The sequence below is a fragment of the Procambarus clarkii genome, chromosome 90, assembly GCF_040958095.1.
Source record: "Procambarus clarkii isolate CNS0578487 chromosome 90, FALCON_Pclarkii_2.0, whole genome shotgun sequence".
Taxonomy (NCBI): Eukaryota; Metazoa; Arthropoda; class Malacostraca; order Decapoda; family Cambaridae; genus Procambarus; species Procambarus clarkii.
Genome location: NC_091239.1, coordinates 16,614,936 through 16,638,044, shown reverse-complemented (window position 1 = coordinate 16,638,044; position 23,109 = coordinate 16,614,936). Strand labels below are relative to the sequence as shown.

The 23,109-nt window shown below is 42.7% G+C and overlaps 1 protein-coding gene across 1 annotated transcript in view; it reads right to left on the bottom strand.

The window, feature by feature from the left end:
• Positions 1-23,109, bottom strand: part of Dgk (diacyl glycerol kinase 1) — a 222,674-nt gene that overhangs the window by 136,965 nt on the left and 62,600 nt on the right. The window contains 5 exon segments of the mRNA XM_069318563.1: positions 1,834-1,956; positions 3,304-3,474; positions 4,137-4,374; positions 7,684-7,821; positions 8,140-8,216. Coding sequence (XP_069174664.1) covers positions 1,834-1,956; positions 3,304-3,474; positions 4,137-4,374; positions 7,684-7,821; positions 8,140-8,216 — 747 coding nt within the window.

Here is a 23,109-nt window from a genome sequence, read left to right as displayed (position 1 = left end):
CTCCTCCCACCATACTGTTATTGTTTGTATTACACTATTTACACATGTTATATATACCTATCTACATATTTTATTCACCAGAACTATGCAAGTAAGCCGGTATTGTGGCCAAACTTTACAGTGGCCACCATACGTGGTCATGATGATGTTATGCCCGAATGATGATGTTACTGCCCGAAACGCTTTGCGTAATACTGTAGTGGCTTTAGGCATTGTATGTACTAGCTCTATCTATAAATCTATAAATTTTTGTAAAATCTCTTGTATGTATGTACATTACCTGAATAAACATTTATTTATATATTATTATACACTGCATGAGAAATCACACAGCAGCCAGTAGACGATACTACGATTACGTCACCTCCCTCACCAAAATAGCTCCTCCCAACATACTTCTGTTGCTGTTACTACACTATATACACACATTGTATATACCCATGTACAAATGTGTTCACAATAGCGAACCACTAAGCTAGTATGATGAGCAAAGCAAGAGTGGCTGCCACACAGTGAGGCTACCTCGATTCTTATTACCTGTATCACCACAATCCTGCTGTTATCACAATACTGGTCACTAAATCCTGTAAATACATAATTGACCACAAGTTTATTTAGTAAAGGAACCTAAGAAGTCGTTTGAAGATAATACAAGTTATATATATATTTTGACATTATTAGGCGATGATGTGGTCACAAGCTGAACAGCAGTGCTGTGAGCTCATGCTGCGTGTGCCGGCCTTGGTTGCTCACTCACTACTGAGGCTCTCACACCCAGGAATGTGGACCACGATTTTTTTTTAAAGATGGCGCCTGTTTACAAGAGCCCTGAGGAAGCTGATGTGAACCCTATGTAGCTGTGAGAATTTTGAATAGAACGTGAAAAATACAAATACCCGGAGGCGCGTAGCATACCCCAGACATTGGCCTGCAGGCGCGTTGTGCAGTTAAAGGGTTAAGAAATTCAGCTAAGTTGAATTGAAGTAGGGCTCCATATAATTCAGATTACGGAGCATAAACAGTATAGACAAAAATCTGTCCAGTATTTGTCAAGATGAATAATATATTTCTAACAAATAATAATTGTTTGTTAGTACTTTTTTAATAATAATTTGAAAGAGGTAATATATTTATTGTATCTGTAAAATATCTATTGTAGAACACTGGCAAGTAACTAGCAGAGTCAGCATCATCTTTGATATGAATATTTTGACTTTGTAATATAAAAATGCCTGTTTAAGACAAAAAATTCCATGAACTTTGCAATCTATTGTAAGCAGCACCCCCCCCACTTCTGCCCTTTTTTTATGAGGGAGCCATTGGTTAAGTTAAGCTTGGGGGAGGTAGTTCCCCAAGCTTAACTATAGCTCCACCAAGTCTTAGCCAACACACCAGGTCTCTGATATCCTTCCATCACCTACTGGAAACCAGGATCAAAATCTGGCTCACTCCATTAGGTAAGGAAGCTCAGGGAGCATACATCAACCACAAAACTAAGAAACGCCCACCAGAAGCATATGGGCAACAAAACATGCAATAGCTTGAAAGGAAATTAGGCACCCATAGGTAAACAAGGCAAACAATCATTGCTGGGAGGTAAATACCCCAGCTATGATGCACTGTCACCCTTAGACAGCAGTGCAGGTCACCTGGGATCAAAGCCAGCTTTTCCCTTTACTCTTCTGACTGCTACCATCAGTCTGACACCTGTAGCCCCTGCTGCACTGGTCATCAGATCCTTCCTTTGAGCTAGGTGGTGCTGGTATTTCCTGGAAAACTAATTGTGCCAAGGCCAGTACAGTGGCAGCAGGTGTGGGACATGTAGGTACTCACACTCTAGTTTGTCCTCTGGTCGACCACCTTCCAACAGCGTCAGGTAACATATAATGTCTTTGAGGTTGACCCGTACTGTGTGGACCTCGATACTGCTGGATTTTCTTACTAAGTGCTTCATGTCTGAAGTATAGGAGAAGTGAATAAGATGAAAGGCTATGCTAATAAGACAATGAAAATACTGTACTAAGATGTGAAAAATATGAGAATAAGACCATGACAAGTTCAATTCAAGGAAACATCAGAATGAGAAATACAGTAAACACAGATAAATATGTAAACATAGAGTAATGCTTCAAAAGATGATTGTCAAATATTGGAAGGTAAAGATGAAAAATGAGGAAGGGATAAGAAGACATTTGTAAATAATTTGAAACATGCATATGTCAAAAAATGACTCTTGGATAAGAGTGAGGGCTAAAGAACTAGAGATACAAGATAAAAACAAAGAACATGTGTAGGTAAACCATTAAGACTAAAAAGGTTCAAGGAAAATATAAGACTTGGAACTAAAATAAAACATGGTGATATCTTTGTCTTGTGAAGCTGAAGGCTACATTTAATTTGTCAGAAAAGACTGATATCTGATTGATTTACGAAATTAATAATTAGTTTTGAATAAAATAAATATATTTTTTTATATATATTCTGTAAGTGCTTCTATTTACATTGTATGCCTTTATTTTTAATGAATTATTGATTTACAGTATTTACAAGATGATATGTTGTTGTTTTTTATTACAAATAAATCGAGCTTGTGAAATCCTACTGTATGGCTTGGAGAAAAAATACAGTACCTGTAGTGACATGACTCAGGAGATTGTCATCACTAGATAGTGCCTGTAAATCATAACACCAGCATGATACAAGATGCTGACATTTTTACTCGAGAACCAAATGCAGAAAAAAGTATTTATAATAAATTAGGTATGACAGTGATGAATTTACGAACATTTATATCACAAGGGAGACCTCTTGAGCGAGCTGGTAGCTCTGGTTAGTCCACTCATGTCCTAAATATGCTCTGTCCACACAATAACAACGATTTTTGGAATCTTTTTGGAATTTTCGTAAGTTTTTAGACTGGTTGATGCAAATAGAAATGCTCGGGTACTGAGAACTGAAAATTCAGCAATCAGATGACGTGTTGTAGCACCATTGGAATGTGAAAGTGTCACTAGACTCGCTAATTGGTTGAAACCATTTGGGGTCCATTTTACTAGCATCAGGGTTATTGAATTTCAAATACCAATATTTTAAGCAATCATAAATGAATAGCTAACAATATACTGTATAGTTAAGCATCGGTAATCTGCTAGACATATTTGAGATTCTAAATCAGCTATAAATTTACCAGTAAAGAAGCATCAACTGACAAAACACTTAGGTAACATCTAATTGCATGCAAAAATAACAAATTAAGTGTACAGAATTTTCTGAAGATGCATATTTGAGTTTACATGGTGTTACCTTCTAGCTTGCCATTAGTAACAAGAAGCGAGTTGTTGGACTTCTTGGAAGATGAGCGAGACATCTGGGACTGTGAAGGTGAGGAATCAGTGCTTTTCTCAATTTTACCATCGGTGTAACTGTTCGTCTGTGTCACCGTCACCATTGGGTGGACACACGCCCCTATACTACCTGCATGTAAAGATGTAAAGATGCAATCTGATACATGTTACCTATGGGTTGTGCATGGGTAACAACCCATGTCTCTCAAATTTATAGAGACAACTGCAGTACTGCATAGAGGGTTTTGGTAGTACAGTTGGGTTTGTTCTCAGTTCACAATCAAGAATTCTGGGTTCGAATTCCAGGCAGGACAGAAAAGGTTGGGACTGGTCCTTTCACCTAACGCTTGTATTCACCTAGCAGTAAATAAGTACCTGGGAGTTAGTCAACTGTTGTGGGGTTACATCCTGGGGAAGGTTAGTAGTTTGACCTAGGAAAAGGTGGGGGGGGGGAACCTCACTATAAGCCTAACATATATATACTGTGTAAGAGAACACACACATATATATATAACAATATAACAATCAGCGTTCGAAGACCTCGTCCAGCTCCTCGGAAGTTGGGTGCGTACCCAGGATACAGCACCGAGACTATGTCAAATAAATTAATGAAACAATTGTTCAGTAGTGAAGATAATGGACAAAATATATTTACTGTATTTGTATTTAAAAGAAAACCCCAGGTGGGACATGTACAGTGGAACTCAAATTAGTTCAGCTCAAATAATGACAAAATCGACAAAAGTACAAAGAAGCATGAAAAAGAGAGAAAAAAGTCGAGTGTCATCATACCAGTCCTAGGACGACTGGAGGCCTCAGAGTCAGCACGGGTGTGTCCAAGTGAGGAGAACTTCTCAGTGAGGCCATGGAGCTTGTCAGCCAGACTAACCCCACCACCTCCCTCTGACTTGCTACCCACAGTCAAGCTCTCGCTGATGGAACAAGTGGCTAGGTTGCTGATGGAGCCTCCAGAGGTGTTGTGGGAGGTGATGGGGGCACAGGCCGTCGCTGATGACATCACTGCCATCTCCTGCACCAATAAGGAATATTTAGTGCCCCATTTACCATACATACACAATTAACCATCTTTCTTATTATAGTATTTTATTCTTTTTAACTTAATTATACATTAAAAAGTGAAAAGAATTAATTTAGACACTGGGAGTTAAAAACGTAAATACAGTACACTATAGTAAAATGTATAATATATTCACTAAAAGACTATATTCACTGTGTAAACATTCTATGCAAATTAAGGGACCTAGTCTATGACACTCACTCCCTAGTGAATTGAAAAGGTGTCAAACTTTTGCCTCATTTAAAAACAAAAACAAAAAGTACCTAATTTCATCTTTGTAGTTTCCTACACTGCGCTTTAAATTTGCTCTGTATCTTGTGTTACCCAATCTCCCAATCTTTTTGTACTTAATCAAAACAACTTTATCATTGTAACTTTATCAAGTAACTGGCAAAAGATTAAACAATCCATGGCTCACAAGTGGCATTCTCAACTCGATCAACAAGAAACATGAATATGAAAAGAAACTTGGGATTGGCCTAGTTTCAAAGGAAGTAGCTAAAAGGTACTCATCAATGCTTACCAGTATCATAAGAAAGGCAGAACTTGCATATTATGTGAATAGATTCAATGAAGCAAAAGGCAACATGAAAAGCACTTGGAAAACAATCTCTAGTATCCTAGGAACTAAACAACACTCACATAACCAAATAAAACTCTACAAGGATGGGGATATACCGTCAACTGATTTAGAAATGGCAAATGAATTTAATAGTTTCTTTTCATCGGTTGGTGCTAATCTTGCCAGTAGAATCCCACAGACTCAGACACATATTAACACATATCTCTCAGGCAGCTATCCAAACTCTCTTCTCCTTTCACCAATCAGCCCGGCAGATGTTGTGTCCATCATACACTCTAAAAACCAAGGCAGGGAACACCAGTGAAATTCCGTCCATTGTGTACAAGAGAGCCTCCCATGCCCTTGCTCCACCCATAGCACTACTGTTCAACAAATCTATAGAGTGTCACACCTTCCCTGATATCCTCAAAAAAGCAAGAGTAATGCCAGTCCATAAAGGAGGCAATCCGGCGGACATAAACAATTATAGACCAATATCAAATCTACCCATTCTAGCAAAAATATTTGAAAAAATTATTTACAAACAGCTCTATTCCTACCTCGTAAAATTCGACATACTCAGCCCCTGCCAGTTTGGCTTCCGGTCCCAAAAGAGTACCAACAATGCAATCATTAGTCTCCTTGACGTTATCTACTCAGCCCTTGACAAAAATGAGTTTCCGATTGGACTCTTCATTGACCTAAGAAAAGCCTTTGATACTGTTAATCACAACTACCTCTTACTTAAACTCCAGCATTATGGAATCCGAGGCCTTGCCCTTGACTACATCCGATCCTATCTTAGTGACAGACACCAATATGTAACCATCAATGATACAACTTCTTCCACTCTACCAATTACCGTTGGAGTGCCACAGGGCAGTATCTTAGGACCTCTTCTATTTCTTATATATATAAACGATCTGCCTAATGTCTCTAATATTCTCAAACCTATATTGTTTGCTGACGATACTACCCTTATCTATTCAGACCTCAACCCACAGACACTAAATAATGTTGTGAATAATGAATTAAAAAAAGTCCACTTATGGATGTAAACGAACAAACTAACATTAAACATCGAAAAGACTTACTACATCTTATTTGGAAGCAAATCATCAAATGCAATTCAGCTACAGATAGACAACATTAACATCAGTAATAAAAATGATGGCAAGTTTCTTGGCCTATTCCTAGACAAGAGACTCAACTTCAGCACCCACATTCAACACATAACTAAGAAAGTCTCTAAAACAGTTGGTATACTCTCCAAAATCAGATATTATGTTCCTAACTCTGCTCTCCTCTCACTATATTATGCACTAATCTACCCCTATCTTAATTATGGTATCTGTGCATGGGGGTCTACCACTGCAAACCACCTTAAGCCCATCATCACACAGCAAAAATCTGCTATCAGAATAATAACTAACTCTGCTTTCAGACAACACTCGGCTCCCTTGTTTAAATCCCTAAACTTGCTAAATATTAACTCCCTCCACACATTCTCTTGTGTCAACTACATTTACAAAACCCCTGTTCTTAAATGCAAACCATGCTCTGAAACTCTCCCTGGACAGATGTAATAGGACCCATTATCACCACACCAGAAATAAATATCTCTTTGATATCCCCAGGGTCAAACTTAATCTGTGTAAACACTCTATGCAAATTAAGGGACCTAGTCTATGGAACTCACTCCCTAGTGAATTGAAAAACTGTAAAACTTTTGCCTTATTTAAAAGCAAAACCAAAAAGTACCTAACTTCATCTTCTTAGTTTCCTACACTGAGCTTTAAATTTGCTCTGTACCTAGTGTTACCCAATCTCCTAATTTTTATGTAGTATCAAACAACCTTATCATTCTGTTCATTGCTGTCTTCTTTTATGTGCTAGCCATATGCTGTATTGTGACTACCAATTTTTGTCAACTACCATTCAAGCTGTCACTGCAATCAATCTTATATTGTTTCTGCTGTATTGTGCCTACCAATTTTTGTCAACTACCATTCAAGCTGTCATTGCAATCAATCTTAGCTACCTATGTGCTTTAATTTACTGTACCTACAATTTTTCTCATCTTCTTTTTTCATTCCATGTAACTGTTATCATTTTTTTGTCTATAAATTTTGCAAGTATTTACCTTCTTAAAATTTTCTTAGATTAAGGACCTGCCCGAAATGCTGCGCGTACTAGTGGCTTTACAAGACTGTAATTACCATATTATGTATCCTCACATTCCCAATGTACATTCTTGTATATGCATAAATAAATAAATAAAATAAATTGTGTTCATTGCTGTCTTCTTTTATGTCCTAGCCATATGTTGTATTATTCTTGCTAAGTTTTGGCAAACTACTATTCAAGCTGTCATTGCAATCATTCTGAGCTACAGTACCTATGTGCTTTAATATACCTACAATTTTTCTCTCATCTTTTATCTTTTTCATGCTATGTAACTGTTATAATTTTTATAAATTTTGCAAGTATTTACATACTTACAAGTTTCTTAGATTAAGGACCTGCCCAAAATGCTGCGAGTACTAGTGGCTTTACAAGAATGTAATTACTATGCTAAAACCTTGCAAGACACATCAGGCTCAGAGATACCTCACTACTTTTCACAATGAAATGGGCAAAATAATTTAAAGTAAAATTTTTTACATAATGAGACTTGAGAGGCTCTTAAAATGGCCTACCTTAATGGACTTTGGTTCAACAGGCTGTGGTCTGGTCCGTTTAACGAAAGAAAGAAAGAGATGTCGGCATAGCTCCTCCGGTGTGTCCACCTCCAGGTAAGTATCCATAAACAGGTGGAACCCTTCATAGTCAATGTCCTGGAGAAGACTGGCATTGTTAGTGTCAAGTTGTGGAAGGTGGGGGTATGTAAGGACTGGAAGAAAAACCTTCTCAGTGCTAACTCATTAATTAATGTTGATTCAAATGTACAGTATAGGAATACAAGGACAGTACATCCATATACTGTACATTACTGTATTATGTTAAGATTAAATAAATATATTAAGGCTGTTATATACTGTATTTGTAAACATTTACTATGCAGGTGAATATGTTAATGTCTTTTTATTAGTGAGTATCTAATAAACTACGTTTAAACACTGTGTACGAGAGATAAAAAAGAAAGTCACACTTACCCCATCAAGGCTGTACTTAGATAGAGAACCTGTCCCAGTGAATTCCTTTAATACATCTTCTAGTTTCTTGGGAGAATCTGTAAAAGTATAAATCAGACAAGCCAATATTAGTTCATGGTGTGACAAGGGAAGAGGCAAGGGTGCACGAAGAGCTGCTGAAAAAAGTATCAAGACAATTGTTAGTAGAGCATGAATGAGAGGTACAGTACTAGGGGAAAATGATTAATCAGTTTGTAATTAAAGCTCTGTGGTGAAGTGCTATATGTAGATACAAGCCTACAATTGTAGCTACAGTCTATTTTGAAGTTTTTATTTTAAGAAATTGTACAAATCTAAAAAAAATTTTCATGTCTAAACTAGCTAAAAATGGCAGAAATACTAGAATTATAGAAAATAAAATTCTTATCAGCATTTTTTTTGTAGGAAAAGCATTTTTTCATTCCAATCATATGAAACAAATGAGTTTTCTGTGGAGAGCCCCTTCAGCTCCCCGGAGATATACTGGGCTGATGTGTATATATTAGACCATGGCAACAGTCAGTCGATGGAGTTCTAGGCCTACCGGGGATCACGAGCCAGAACCTGGTCTCCTCAGAGAGGCACGAGGAGCAATGGTCTATAGACACCCTCATGTAGTTGGAAGCAGTCTATGTCTGCCATCTAACAGGTCAGGCACCCAGAAAGGTAGGAATCCCAAAACAAACTACAGCTGGTGAAAAATTGCAAGCCAGAAGACAAACAAGCAGGCAGAACTCCCCAAACAGAAAACAAGCAAACAAGCATTAAGTCGCCACCATGCTGCTGTCTACGAAGCTCCCCCCCCTCCATGGTAAGGGGAAGGAGGAGTCCCAGACCCCCTGCGCCGGCTAGCCAACACCAGTTCTGAGGCTGTTGTGTTGGGTGGCTTTCAATCGACTCTGGCTCCAATCCTTGAGCAGTGCTGTGTCTTGTGGTGTTTGTTATGTGGTGTGGTTGTGTGCGAGCCAGGAGTAATTCCAGAAGTACTGGGCTGCAGGTGCCTAGGGTCGCCTTCCCTAGGTGCCCTATAAGTATTGCCCTTGGGGTTTAGGGTTATCTTCCATAAGCCATTCAGGAAGTACCTCCACAGGGTTCTTTTGCTGCTTGGTGATTGCCCGTCCATGGAGTTAGCTGAGGATGTTCCTGCTTCTGTTTAAACTTGGGTAGAAGGTAGTGTTGTCATTGGCTAGGGCACAAGGTATTGTGCAGCTGTTTGATACACGCACAGCGGCTGGTTCTGTTCCCCTGGAGACATTGTGCTTTTGCAGGGTTTTTCTTTGCTTTTTGTTTTGTTTGAATGTGGGAGGTCTGTCTTGTTTATTTATTTATTTATTTATTTATTTATTTTATTTATTTATGCATATACAAGAAGGTACATTGGGAATGTGAGGATACATAATATGGTAATTACAGTCTTGTAAAGCCACTAGTACGCACAGCGTTTCGGGCAGGTCCTTAATCTAAGAAAATTTTAAGTAGGTAAATACTTGCAAAATTTATAGACAAAAAAAATGATAACAGTTACAGTGAAGTTGAGTGTTAGTTGTTAGTTAGGTGTTAGTTGTGTGGCTATAAGTCCACCTGTATTTTTGGTGACCCTTCTCTAGGCCCCTGTGATTGTATATGTTGCAGGGGTTCAGCTTTTAGTTGGATTGCTTGGTAGCTCTGGGATAACTGGTTAGCAGTACCTCGCCTGGGCTTCCCTTAGCAGTCAGCCTAAGTGCCCTGGAAACACCCATTGGGGCTCAGTGGTCTGATGGAGGAGTCCTCTGAGTACCATCTTGCTTAGTGAGAGTTTGAAGGTTGCTCTGTCTCCTTGTCTCATTGTGACATTCACCATCTTTGCCTCCATCATTCCGCCTGTTGGGTCAATGACACCTTTGACCCAGAGTCTGGCGAGTGGTGTTCCTTGCATGTACTCCAGTTCACCCAGTCCACAGTTACTGATATTCAGATGCAAGCAGCTTCCATGTTGCATGCGAGGTTCAGGTTGCTGCAACACACTCAGTTGGTTGCCTTTCCAGATGCCTCGCAGCTGCCCCGTTATAGGGACCCGGACTTGAGGGTGTTAGTTGCCGCATCTTTGGTTTCGTCTGCACCTCCTTGTCCTTCCCTGCTATTATTCATCTTGCTCAGCCCGCCTCCTGCTCCCGGCTCCCAAACGTCTGAGGGTTTCAGAATTGGGGCAGGGTTTTCTTTGTGGTGAGATTCAGAGGGCAACGGGAACTGCCCCTTCCGGATCGGTAGCAGAGGCATTCGAGCCTGTTCCTCCTGCCAGGGCTTTCGGGTTGTGCCAGCGAACCCCCTTAATCCCTGCTTTTCCAGTGGACTCTGCCTATTCTCCAGAGGCAGAAGACTTGGAGGATGACTCGGCCCCGGGCCCTGACGTGGAAGATCCCGGGGCTGGGAAGGAGTTGACTTGGGGGGGGCTTGGGCCTCGTTTGACCTCACTTGGGTGTTGGTACCCACGGGGCAGGGTTTGTTGTTACAGGGGGGAGGGGTTTTCGTATCCCCTCCCTCCCTGTACGAGTTTGATATGAGTTCGGCTCCTCCCCTGATTCAGTTCCGGGTTCCCTTGGGTTCTCTGTTCCCTCCTTCCAGAGGTTTTCGGCTTCCTGCATTCCACCTAGGGAGGTGAAGGAGGCCCTTATGGCTTACCTCATGCGAGACCCGGATTACGCTTTGATAATGGATCTTTCTTTTAAGTTTAGCTCCTCTTTTCCTTACTGGGTGCTTTATGAGGTGCCGGAGTCTTCCTGGCTGGCAGACTGCCCTTTCTTTTCATTGGGGGCGTGGCATGCATTCTGTCGGAACCGCACACTTGAGTGGCAGTAGTGGACTACAGTCGTTCAGGTTTACTTGGGGGGGGGGCCGAGTTTGAGCACCTCAGTGTGCTTGTTCACCCCTGTGCTTCCTCGCAATATTGGCCAGGTGCAGCTTCACATGCAGGTCCCTACCCTTTTGGCATCCTTGGTCACTGAGGATTTGTTCGCACATGGGCATTTGGCTTTGGTCTTGTGCTACTTTTCTCTGCTGGAGCTGTCTTCGGACTGGCTCGAGGAGGATGTGGAAGAGCTAGCTTCCGGGCCTGAGTCTGGTGTGCTTGCCTCAGTGGCTCAGGCGTCGGCCGCCTTGTTGAAGTTGTTTGCACCGATTCAGAAGGAAACAGTCTCTGTTCTTTGCTTCATGCCTCGCGTGCCGACAGGTGGTGTTCGTCCACACTTTTGAATCTGCTTGGGCCCTGGCTCTTAGACTTTCATCCTCATTTTGTCCATTGTTGTTTGCAGAATCTGCAGCAATGCATTTTCTGCAGGCGGCTTCGTATAGTTACTGGCCTATGTTGAACTTGTTGGTTCTCTGGGAGGATCGTGGTGGTCCTGCCCAAAAGGGTTGTGCCAGGGTTTGGGGGTTCTTTTAGTCGTCATTAGCTAGTAGTGCCACATTCAGGGCCGCCCTGGGACGGTCTTGTGGAGCTATTGGCATCTGGTAGACGCAGTGCTTGTTCTGAGCATCGGTTGGGCTCTCATAAGGGTCGTCGGCCCTTTCGCAGTTTGCCCCGTTGATGGGGAGGAGGAGGTTCGTGATGTTTGCTGTCGCCTGGTCCCAAGATTCATGGGCGTTTCGGGTCGTTTCTTCCTGCCTGTGGTGGAGTTGGGAGGCTCCTTCTCCTTCGGGGGGGGTACGGTGCTGGCAGGGCAAGCCTCTTCCCCTGCACTCTGTACTCACCTAGATGCGTTTGCAGGGGTTGAGCTCTGGCTCTTTGGTCCTGCCTCAAGTCAAGTCATCCTGGAGTGGGTTCACTTGAACGTGGTCGAAACGATGGCGTCCCTCCGGTGGGTTTCCCGCCTGTTTCCAATTCCGAAATAGGACGGTGCGGACATGCGGTTCATTCTGGAGTTGTCCCGTCTGAACCCCTGGATCTGTCATCTTATGCCGAATACTGTTGCCTCATATCGTGCAGTGCTGGTGGAGTCGTTTCAGCTTGCATTTGGGGTGAATGTCACTTCTGCTCCGTTCCTCAAGCTTTCTCAGGCATTGTTTCACCTCCGGCCTGCTCATGCTCCACCTGAGCCATCCTGGTTGTTGGACCGAGTGCTCTCTTTTTCTCTCTTCTCCTCGGTTTGTGGTGGCCTCTTCAGTTCAGGACTGTTTTCTAAGGCTCTTTTCTTGTTGGCATTGACCTCTGGGGGTCGGGTCGGGGAGCTTCATGTTCTCCTCCGGTGCAGGGATTTCTGCTCTTTTAGTCCTGGCGGTCATTTTGTTCATTTGCAGCCATCTCCTCCTTTTCTGGTGAAGAATGAGACTGCTGCTTTTCGGAGGGGTCCTTGGGTTGTTGATGCTTGGTTGGTTCAGCCGGGGGCGCATCACGTGCTGTGTCCGGTTGTGGCTCTTCGCCATTACTTGCGTGCCATGACCTCCATGGCAGGGGACGCACTTTGTGTTAACTTGGTTTTCATTCTACCCTGTTTTAAGGTGTGGGTCTCCCAGATCATCCGCAAGAGTATTCGATTCAGCCAGCCTATGGTTTACATCCGTGCCCATGATGTTTGTAGGTTCACGGCTTTGACTGCTGTTTTTGGTAATATGTCTTGGGCTGACATTCGGGCACGGGGATTTTGGAGGTCGAACAAGGTGCTTGCTGCACAGTACTACATTAATGTTCCTGGCCTTCCTTGGGCTTGTGAAGCCTTGGGTCGCAGGTTGCAGCCATTTGTCTCGCCTTCGAGTTGAGGAGCGAGTGGCAGCTGCCTCCTGGGCAAGTCCCTCTTTTCCTTTATCTTTGGTTAGGTAGCTCCGGGGAGCTGAAGGGGCTCTCCAAAGAAAACCAGCATTGAATGTAATAAAAAGCCATTTTCTGGGTGAGACCCAGAGGCTCCTTGGCATCCCTCCCTCCCTCCCTCCAGTTGGCAGTTTTTTGCATTTTTGATATTCAGCCTCTGAACTGGGGTTGGGTAGCTGGCATGGGAGGTCTGAGACTCCCCCTTCCCCTTGCCCCTCCCCAGGGAGGGGGGAGCTGTGCAGACAGTGGCGTGGCGGCTGTGGTGACGTTATGCCTGTTTGCTTGTTTTCTGTTTGAGGAGTTTTGCCTGTTCAGTCAGCTTTCAGTTTGCAATTTTTCCACCAGCTGTAGTTTGTATTGGGATTCCTACTTTTCTGGGCACCTGACCTGGTAGATGGCAGACATAGACGGCTTTCACCTACTTGGGGGGGGGGGGTCTATAGACCATTGCTCCCAGTGCCTCTCTGAGGGGGCCAGGTTCTGACTCGTGGTCGTAGGCCTAGAACTCCATCAATTGACAGTTGCCATAGTCTAATATGTACATACATCAACTCAGTATAGCTTCGGGGAGACTCCGGGTCTCACTTAGAAAATGGCATTTCATTACATTCAACGCTGGTTTTATAACTCTCCAGCTGACACTGTCTTTAATTTTGTCTTTTAAGTATAAAATCTCATTTAATATGGCTAAACTCCTTGCCCCCACCACCCACCCCACTTTTCCTCTCTACACACACACACACATGATATGAGTAAAATTATATTGAACAGGGAAATGCTCCCCGAGGTGCCAGCAGAAATAATCAAGAGTTTGAGGGAGAGATGACTGTTCTTGTAAGATAATTGTGTTGCATGACCCTAGATCTGGTGTATCAGATGAGTAGTGTGTTGTGTGATCCTGGTATAGGCATCTAGCTGCTACTGATAACATTCACCTGTCTGAATAACGACACTGTGAGATGGGAATTTTAGTATCACATAGCTAGATCTTGACATGAATCACATAACCTTTTATATAGGCTAGAGTCTATAACTGCTGTATAAATGCTGATGTGCCTAATTATATTAATACAAATATATAAAATAAGTGTATATCTGCCAGTCTCTCTGTCTGTATACCTGCCTGCTTTCCTCATGAAACACACATCCATTTTACACCTCGACAACCTGTCGTGCTTCCTCGCCTCCAAAATACACACAAGGAACAACGAGCGCCGGCAATAAAACTTCAGAAATAGGGATAACTACAGCATAAGGGAGTGGCACTTGGCACCCGTTTTGTGTGTCAGCCAGAAGTGCAGATGGATAGGGACAGGGGGTGCTCAAGGCTATGACAGGATGAGCACTCACAAGTGCTTCATTTAATGCCCAAAATGCTCTGTGTATTAGTGGCTTTAGGCATTGTACTTGTCCTACCCATCATTCACACATCTTTTTTTATTCTATGTATTTAATGTATGTATATATGTATGTATTTTTTACTTGAAGATTAATATTAATATTATTATTATGTGTCCACTACCACAACTCCCACCACATGCATCTTTAATAAATTTAATGAATTTAATGTTAATAAATGCCATGTTATGGAATGTGGAATAGGAGAACATAGACCTCACACAACCTATATATTATGTGAGAAATCTTTAAAGAATTCTGATAAAGAAAGAGATCTAGGGGTGGTTCTAGATAGAAAACTATCACCTGAGGACCACATAAAGAATATTGTGTGAGGAGCCTATCCCACACTTTCTAACTTCAGAATTGCTTTTAAATACATGGATGGCGATATACTAAAGAAATTGTTCACGATTTTCGTTAGGCCAAAGCTAGAATATGCAGCGGTTGTGTGGTGCCCATATATTAAGAAGCACATCAACAAACTGGAAAAGGTGCAAAGACATGCTACTAAGTGGCTCCCAGAACTGAAGGGTAAGAGCTACGAGGAGAGGTTAGAAGCATTAAACATGCCAAAACTAGAAGACAGAAGAAAAAGAGGTGATATGATCACTACATACAAAATAGTAACAGGAATTGATAAAATCAATAGGGAAGATTTCCTGAGACCTGGAACTTTAAGAACAAGAGGTCATAGATTTAAACTAGCTAAACACAGATGCCGAAGAAATATAAGAAAATTCACTTTCGCAAACAGAGTGGTAGACGGTTGGAACAAGTTAGGTGAGAAGGTGGTGGAGGCCAAGACCGTCAGTAGTTTCAAAGCGTTATATGACAAAGTGCTGGGAAGACGGAACACCACGAGCGTAGCTCTCATCCTGTAACTACACTTAGGTAATTACACATCCACTACCAAAACACCCACCACAAGCGTCCACTACCACAACACCCACCACACACATCCACTACCACAATACCCATCACAAGTGTTTAGTACCATATTTAAAGCAAAGATTCTTTAACACCAGAATAGGTTCAGGAGGACTCCTGGTTTATTCTTCACGATGTGTGGATGTCTGGACACCTGCTCCATCTGGGGGGCCGCAGGATTGCATTCTGTTTCGCAATTTTGGATTATGATTATGTGGTGGGTGTTGTGGTACAGTATTGTCGTTTGGCATTTGAATGCAACAGCCTGGATTGTTACGATGCCTGGCGTACATATGACCTTGGGTCACAGGATAGGCAAGGCAACAAAGGGAGCGTCGGTCCCTCAAGCTGCTCACAAAGTAACAAAGTAGCTAAGGGAATTTTGGTTAAGGGAGAGTCCCAGGTGAGGTATTTGGATAGAGCTTTTTATACCAGAGATAGGAGGGAACAGATTAAGGGTTTGCTATCCGGAAGCAGGAAATGATGATAGAGTAAATAACATGAATGATATGGCTGGAAATGGGAACAAACCCATTATTTGTATCAGTGCCAGTGGAAATAATATAGGACAAGTTAGGAGTGAGGCACTGATACAGAGGTTTAAGACAGCCATTGGATTAGTTAGGAGCAAGGAAGGAATCCCGATCATATAAGGCATTCTTACAAGAAAGGGAGTTGGAAATGAACGGTTGTTGAGGGCACTTGGTGTCAACTGCTGACTAGACAAATATTGTAAATTAAATGCAATATCATTCATTGATAACTGGGAACACTTCTATGGATGGAATGACATGTATGCTCGGGATGGGGTGCATTTATCTAGGGCTGGGGTTATTGCTGTTGCCAAGTCGTTGGAACATGTGGTTGGAGGGTTTGTTTGGGGTTTATACTTTTAATAGATAGTGGTATGGGAATTGATATGGAGAAAGGAGGCAATAAAAGTATGTGTTGGTGGGGGAAAAAAATGGCAAAAGGAACAGGGAAGGACAAGGTCCTCAAAATAACTATACACTTAAGGTATATTACATGAAGAGTAGGAGTCTAAGAAACAAAATAAATTATTTAAATACTCTTGTCTGCACAGAAACAATAGATATTGCACTTACTGAAACATGAATGTAAAAAACAGAGAACAATTAGCTGAATATTAAATAAACATATTTAAACTATTTCACACAGATAGATATATTAGATGAGGAGGGGGGGGGGAGGTGCCATTTATGTTAGGGAAAATTTGAAATGTAGTCTTAAAGAAGGAATCAAAACTGAGCTACACACAAACTATTTGGCTAGAATTAAATGATAAAGCTAAAACTCTTATAATAGGAGTTAAATACAGACCACCAAACTTAAGACAGAATGGAAGCAGAGCATCTATGGGAAGAAATATCTAGTGCATTTAGGTTAAGCAGTATTTGTGTCATGGGGTGACTTTAATTTTAGTGGAATAAACTGGCTTAACAGAATAGGAAATAATGAAGCAGAAGATTTTCTAGAATTAATTGATTACTGCTTCCTTAACCACTGTACTGCTCAGAGTTGTGCTGTGTTTTTTTAATTAGCCTTATTTTTAATGTTTTCATCACTCTGTGTTATGAAATGAAAATGGTTGAGTTTGAAAACATTTTGACATTAACTTAGCTGAACATTTATAAAAACAACAAAAATATGTCCTTGAAAATTGCACTATGAAGTTTTTGACAAAACCAGGTGAGCAGTGCAGTGCAACACATGAACTGTAGGAGTGCCACAGGGCAGTATCTTAGGACCTCTCCTATCTCTTATATACTTTTTTTTTTATTCTGTATATACAAGAAGGTATATATATTTAAAATGCATTGGGTTTATGAAAGTACATAGCATTGACATTTTTATATTCTTGTAAAGCCACTAACACGCATAGCATTTCGAGCAGGTCCTTAATCTAACAGTTAATTTTATGTAGGTAATTTGTAGTAAAATTTAATCATATTAAGAGGTATATTGTAAGAACATTTAAAGAAAATTAGTACTGTAGGTACATTGTAGTAAAATTTGAGGATTATTGACAGGTACAGTGTGGCATAATTTGAGGATTATTTCTAGGTACATTGCAGTAACATTTGCATTCAACATAACAACCATGATACAAGATGATAGCAGTGAATACAATGGTGAAGTTGTATGGCATAGGCACATATATTGGGGAGAATGATCTCATCAATGATACATCAATGATCTGCCAAATGTGTCTAACATTCTTAAATAAATAAAATAAATAAATGTTTATTCAGGTAAGGTACATACATACAAGAGATTTTACAAAAATTGATAGATTTATAGATAGAGCTAGTACATACAATGCCTAAAGCCACTATTACGCAAAGCGTTTTGGGCAGGAAAAACATTAATGACTAAAACTTAATACTAATTGAGTATAAAGAATAAAATGTGTTGAGAACAAATAAAAATAAAGATAAAAAAGAGGGGAACATGGCTGAAAAAGCAGCACAAATACAATTAGGTCGACAAATAGCGTTGTTTAAAAAAATAGACATGGGTTGACAATAGAGGGGTAAGGTAGGTTACAGGAAATTTATTAGGTAGTGCTTCGTTTTTATCTTAAACTGGTTGAGAGAGAGGTACAGTCTTTAACATGGTTGGGAAGGTCATTCCCTAGTTTGATTAAGTCGTACTCTTGGAATATCAAAACTGTATTTGTTTCTGGTGTGGTGCTCATGGGTTCTGTTACAACCTTCAATGAAGCTTTTGAGGTCAGGATTGGCATTACAGTTCAGCGTTTTATATATGTATAATACACATGAGAGAATGTGCAGTGACTTAATATCTAACATATTCAGAGATTTGAGTAGGGGTACCGAGTGATGTCTGGGGCTAGAGTTGGATATTGTCCTAATAGCAGCTTTGTGTTGAGTAATTAGAGGACGTAAATGATTTTGGGTAGTAGAACCTCAAGCACAAATACCATAGTTGAGATATGGATAGATGAGGGAGTAAGAGTGTGTCACCAGGGCAGGGCGGGGTACATAATATCTGATCTTAGAAAGAATGCCAAAACCTTCTTAAACCTATACTATTTGCTGATTTTACTACCTTCATCTACTCAGACCCTAAACCACACACACACACACTAAATAGTGTTGTAAATAATGATTAAAAAAAGTCCACTCATGGATGTCAATCATCAGACTCACACTAAACACTGAAAAGACCTACTACATTTTATTTGGAAGAAAATAATCAAATGAAACTCAGCTTCAGATAGACAATGTTAGCATCAGCAATATAAAAGTTGGAAAGTTCCTTGGCCTATACTTAGACAAGAGACTGAACTTCAGCACCCACATACAACACATAACCTAGAAAGTCTCTAAAACAGTTGGTATACTCTCTAATATCAGATTTTATGTTCCAAACTCTACTCTCCTCTCACTATACTAAGTGCTAATATATCCCTATGTTACATATGGTATCTGTGCATGGGGTTTAACCACTGCAAACTACCTCAAGCCCATCATCGCCCAGTAAAAATCTGCTATCAGAATAATAACAAACTCTGTTTTCAGACAACACACAGCCCCCTTGTTTAAATCCCTGAATATGCTAAACAAACTCACTCCACACATTCTCTTGTACCATTTATATGTACAAAACCTTGTTCCTAAATGAAAATCCTAATCTGAAACTCTTCCTTGACAGATGTAATACAACCCATAATCACCACATCAGAATTAAATCTCCGTTTGATATCCCCAGAGTCATACTAAATCTGTGCAAACAGCCTATACAAATAAAGGGACCTAGTCTATGGGATTCACTCCATAACGAATTAAAAGACTGTTCAACCTATGCCTTATTCAAAAGTAAAACCAAAAAGTTCCTAATTTCATCCTCATAGTTTCCTACCTAGTGCTGTAAACTCGCACTGTATGTTGTGCTACTTACTTCCCCAATATATGTATGTGCCTAAGCCATGCAACTTCATCATTATACTCACTGCTATCAACTTACATCATGTTATATTGAATGCAAATTTTACTACAAACTACCATTTAATAATCCTCAAATTATGCTACAATGCACTTGTTTATAAATCCTCAATTTTTACTACAATGTATTTATTAATTGTCTTCAAATTTTCTTTCAATATACTTGTTAATATTCTTTAAATTTTGCTACAAATTACCTACTTAAAATTATCTGTTATATAAAGGAATTGCCTGAAACGCTATGTATGTTAGTGGTTTGCAAGAATGTAAAAACATCAATGTTATGTACTCTTGTAAATCCATTGTACTTTCTTGTATATATGTAAATAAATAAATTAGAGACTGGTAGTCAAAGATCAGAGAAGACAGAACAGACAAATTGCAAGTTTCAGAGAGCCTTTGAGAGAGAGAGAGAGAGAGCCTCCAGCTATGTACTAGCTCTATTTCTATGTACTAGCTCTCTATTTCTCTAGTCACAGTCTCTGTGGTGTAGTGGTAAGACACTCGCCTGGCATTCCGCGAGCGCTATGTCATGGGTTCGTATCCTGGCCGGGGAGGATTTACTGGGCGCAAATCCTTAACTGTAGCCTCTGTTTAACGCAACAGTAAAATGTGTACTTGGATGAAAAAACGATTCTTCGCGGCAGGGGATCGTATTCCAGGGACCATAGGATTAAGGACCTGCCCGAAACGCTACGCGTACTAGTGGCTCTACAAGAATGTAACAACTCTTGTATATATCTCAAAAAAAAAAAAAAAAAAAAAAAAAAAAAAAAAAAAAAAAAAAAAAAAAAAAAAAAAAAAAAAAAAAAAAAAAAAAAAAATTATAAATCTAACATTATGTTTGTAACTCATTTTGAATGTATGTACTTTTACCTGAATAAACATTATCTTATCTTCGAAACTACTCCACATGAGAATGGTGTACACAATGGAGAATCAGGTAGTAGTGGCATGGAAGGTGATCCAGTGGATAAAAAGAGCACTGTTTCACCAGAAGAGAGAATAACAGTGAGAGAAGAGACTTCTGAGTAGCTGGATGTTACCAGAGGTATTCCATAGGGGGTCTCACCCCTATGGAATATCTTTCATAGGGGGAAATACATATGGAAAGGGGAGGGAGTCTTCCAGAAGAGTGCCTCAACTCGTGGTCAAGGTCTTCCACTACACAAGTCTGAGAGGAAGAAATAGTGAGAAACTTTCACAAGACTGGCCCCTGGAGTCATGGGACTGTAGCACATGACTGGCCCCAGGGCCATGGTACAGTAGCACAAGACTGGCCCCCGGGGCCATGGTACAGTAGCACAAGACTGGCCCCTGGAGCCATGGGACAGTAGCACAAGACTGGCCCCCAGGGCCATGGGACAGTAGCACAAGACTGGCCCCTGGAGCCATGGGACAGTAGCACAAGACTGGCCCCTGGAGCCATGGGACAGTAGCACAAGACTGGCCCCCGGGGCCATGGGACAGTAGCACAAGACTGGCCCCCGGGGCCATGGGACAGTAGCACAAGACTGGCCCCCAGGGCCATGGGACAGTAGCACAAGACTGGCCCCCGGGGCCATGGGACAGTAGCACAAGACTGGCCCCCGGGGCCATGGGACAGTAGCACAAGACTGGCCCCCGGGGCCATGGGACAGTAGCACAAGACTGGCCCCCAGGACCATGGGACAGTAGCACAAGACTGGCCCCTGGAGCCATGGGACAGTAGCACAAGACTGGCCCCCGGGGCCATGGGACAGTAGCACAAGACTGGCCCCTGGAGCCATGGGACAGTAGCACAAGACTGGCCCCTGGAGCCATGGGACAGTAGCACAAGACTGGCCCCTGGAGCCATGGGACAGTAGCACAAGACTGGCCCCCAGGACCATGGGACAGTAGCACAAGACTGGCCCCTGGAGCCATGGGACAGTAGCACAAGACTGGCCCCTGGAGCCATGGGACAGTAGCACAAGACTGGCCCCCAGGACCATGGGACAGTAGCACAAGACTGGCCCCTGGAGCCATGGGACAGTAGCACAAGACTGGCCCCTGGAGCCATGGGACAGTAGCACAAGACTGGCCCCTGGAGCCATGGGACAGTAGAGCAAGACTGGCCCCCGGGGCCATGGGACAGTAGCACAAGACTGGCCCCTTGAGCCATGGGACAGTAGAACAAGACTGGCCCCCAGGGCCATGGGACAGTAGCACAAGACTGGCCCCCAGGGCCATGGGACAGTAGCACAAGACTGGCCCCCAGGGCCATGGGACAGTAGCACAAGACTGGCCCCCAGGACCATGGGACAGCAGCACAAGACTGGCCCCTTGAGCCATGGGACAGTAGAACAAGACTGGCCCCCGGGGCCATGGGACAGTAGCACAAGACTGGGCCCCAGGGCCATGGGACAGTAGCACAAGACTGGGCCCCAGGGCCATGGGACAGTAGCACAAGACTGGCCCCCAGGGCCATGGGACAGTAGCACAAGACTGGCCCCCAGGGCCATGGGACAGTAGCACAAGACTGGCCCCCAGGGCCATGGGACAGTAGCACAAGACTGGCCCCCAGGGCCATGGGACAGTAGAACAAGACTGGCCCCAGGGCCATGGGACAGTAGAACAAGACTGGCCCCCAGGGCCATGGGACAGTAGAACAAGACTGGCCCCCAGGGCCATGGGACAGTAGCACAAGACTGGCCCCTGGAGCCATGGGACAGTAGAACAAGACTGGCCCCCGGGGCCTTGGGACAGTAGCACAAGACTGGCCCCCAGGACCATGGGACAGTAGCACAAAACTGGCCCCTGGGGCCACGAGACAGTGGACCGGTGGGTGTTGACCGGTGGACGTTGACCGGTGGACGTTGACCGGTGGGTGTTGACCGGTGGACGTTGACCGGTGGTCGTTGACCGGTGGTCGTTGACCGGTGGACGTTGACCGGTGGACGTTGACCGGTGGGTGTTGACCGGTGGGTGTTGACCGGTGGACGTTGACCGGTGGACGTTGACCGGTGGACGTTGACCGGTGGGTGTTGACCGGTGGACGTTGACCGGTGGACGTTGACCGGTGGACGTTGACCGGTGGTCGTTGACCGGTGGTCGTTGACCGGTGGTCGTTGACCGGTGGGTGTTGACCGGTGGTCGTTGACCGGTGGTCGTTGACCGGTGGACGTTGACCGGTGGACGTTGACCGGTGGACGTTGACCGGTGGTCGTTGACCGGTGGACGTTGACCGGTGGACGTTGACCGGTGGGTGTTGACCGGTGGACGTTGACCGGTGGACGTTGACCGGTGGTCGTTGACCGGTGGTCGTTGACCGGTGGTCGTTGACCGGTGGTCGTTGACCGGTGGGTGTTGACCAGTTTGCAACCAGCCGGAAGCCAGACCTATGCTTCAAACAATCAAGTGAATCCACGTCTATTATATTACCCCACAATTTGTTCCAGAAATCAACAACCCTATTTCCAAACCAGTATTTACCCAGGACGTTCCTGAATCTAAGCTTATACAATTTATATCCACGATTTCGTGTTCTATTTAATACCTTATTAATATCGACGCATGGTAGTCCCATTCATCCACCTGTTCGCTTCGTAGATGGTCCGCGAACGCTTCGCCTTGCTAGAGACTGTAAACTAATCTGGTTCAATCTCTCTTTATATGGAAAGTTTCTAATGTGTGGGATTACCTGTCACCCTTCGCTGACATTTGTGGGGACAGGGATAGATACAGTGAGAATAGGGAGAGAGGGAAGGGAGAGGGGGAAGGGAGAATATAGAGAGGGGGGGTAAGAAAGAATAGAAAAAATAAAATATAAAAATAGAGCGAAGGGGAGGAAGAATAGTGAGGGGAAGAGAGAGAATGAGAGAGAGGGATAGGACG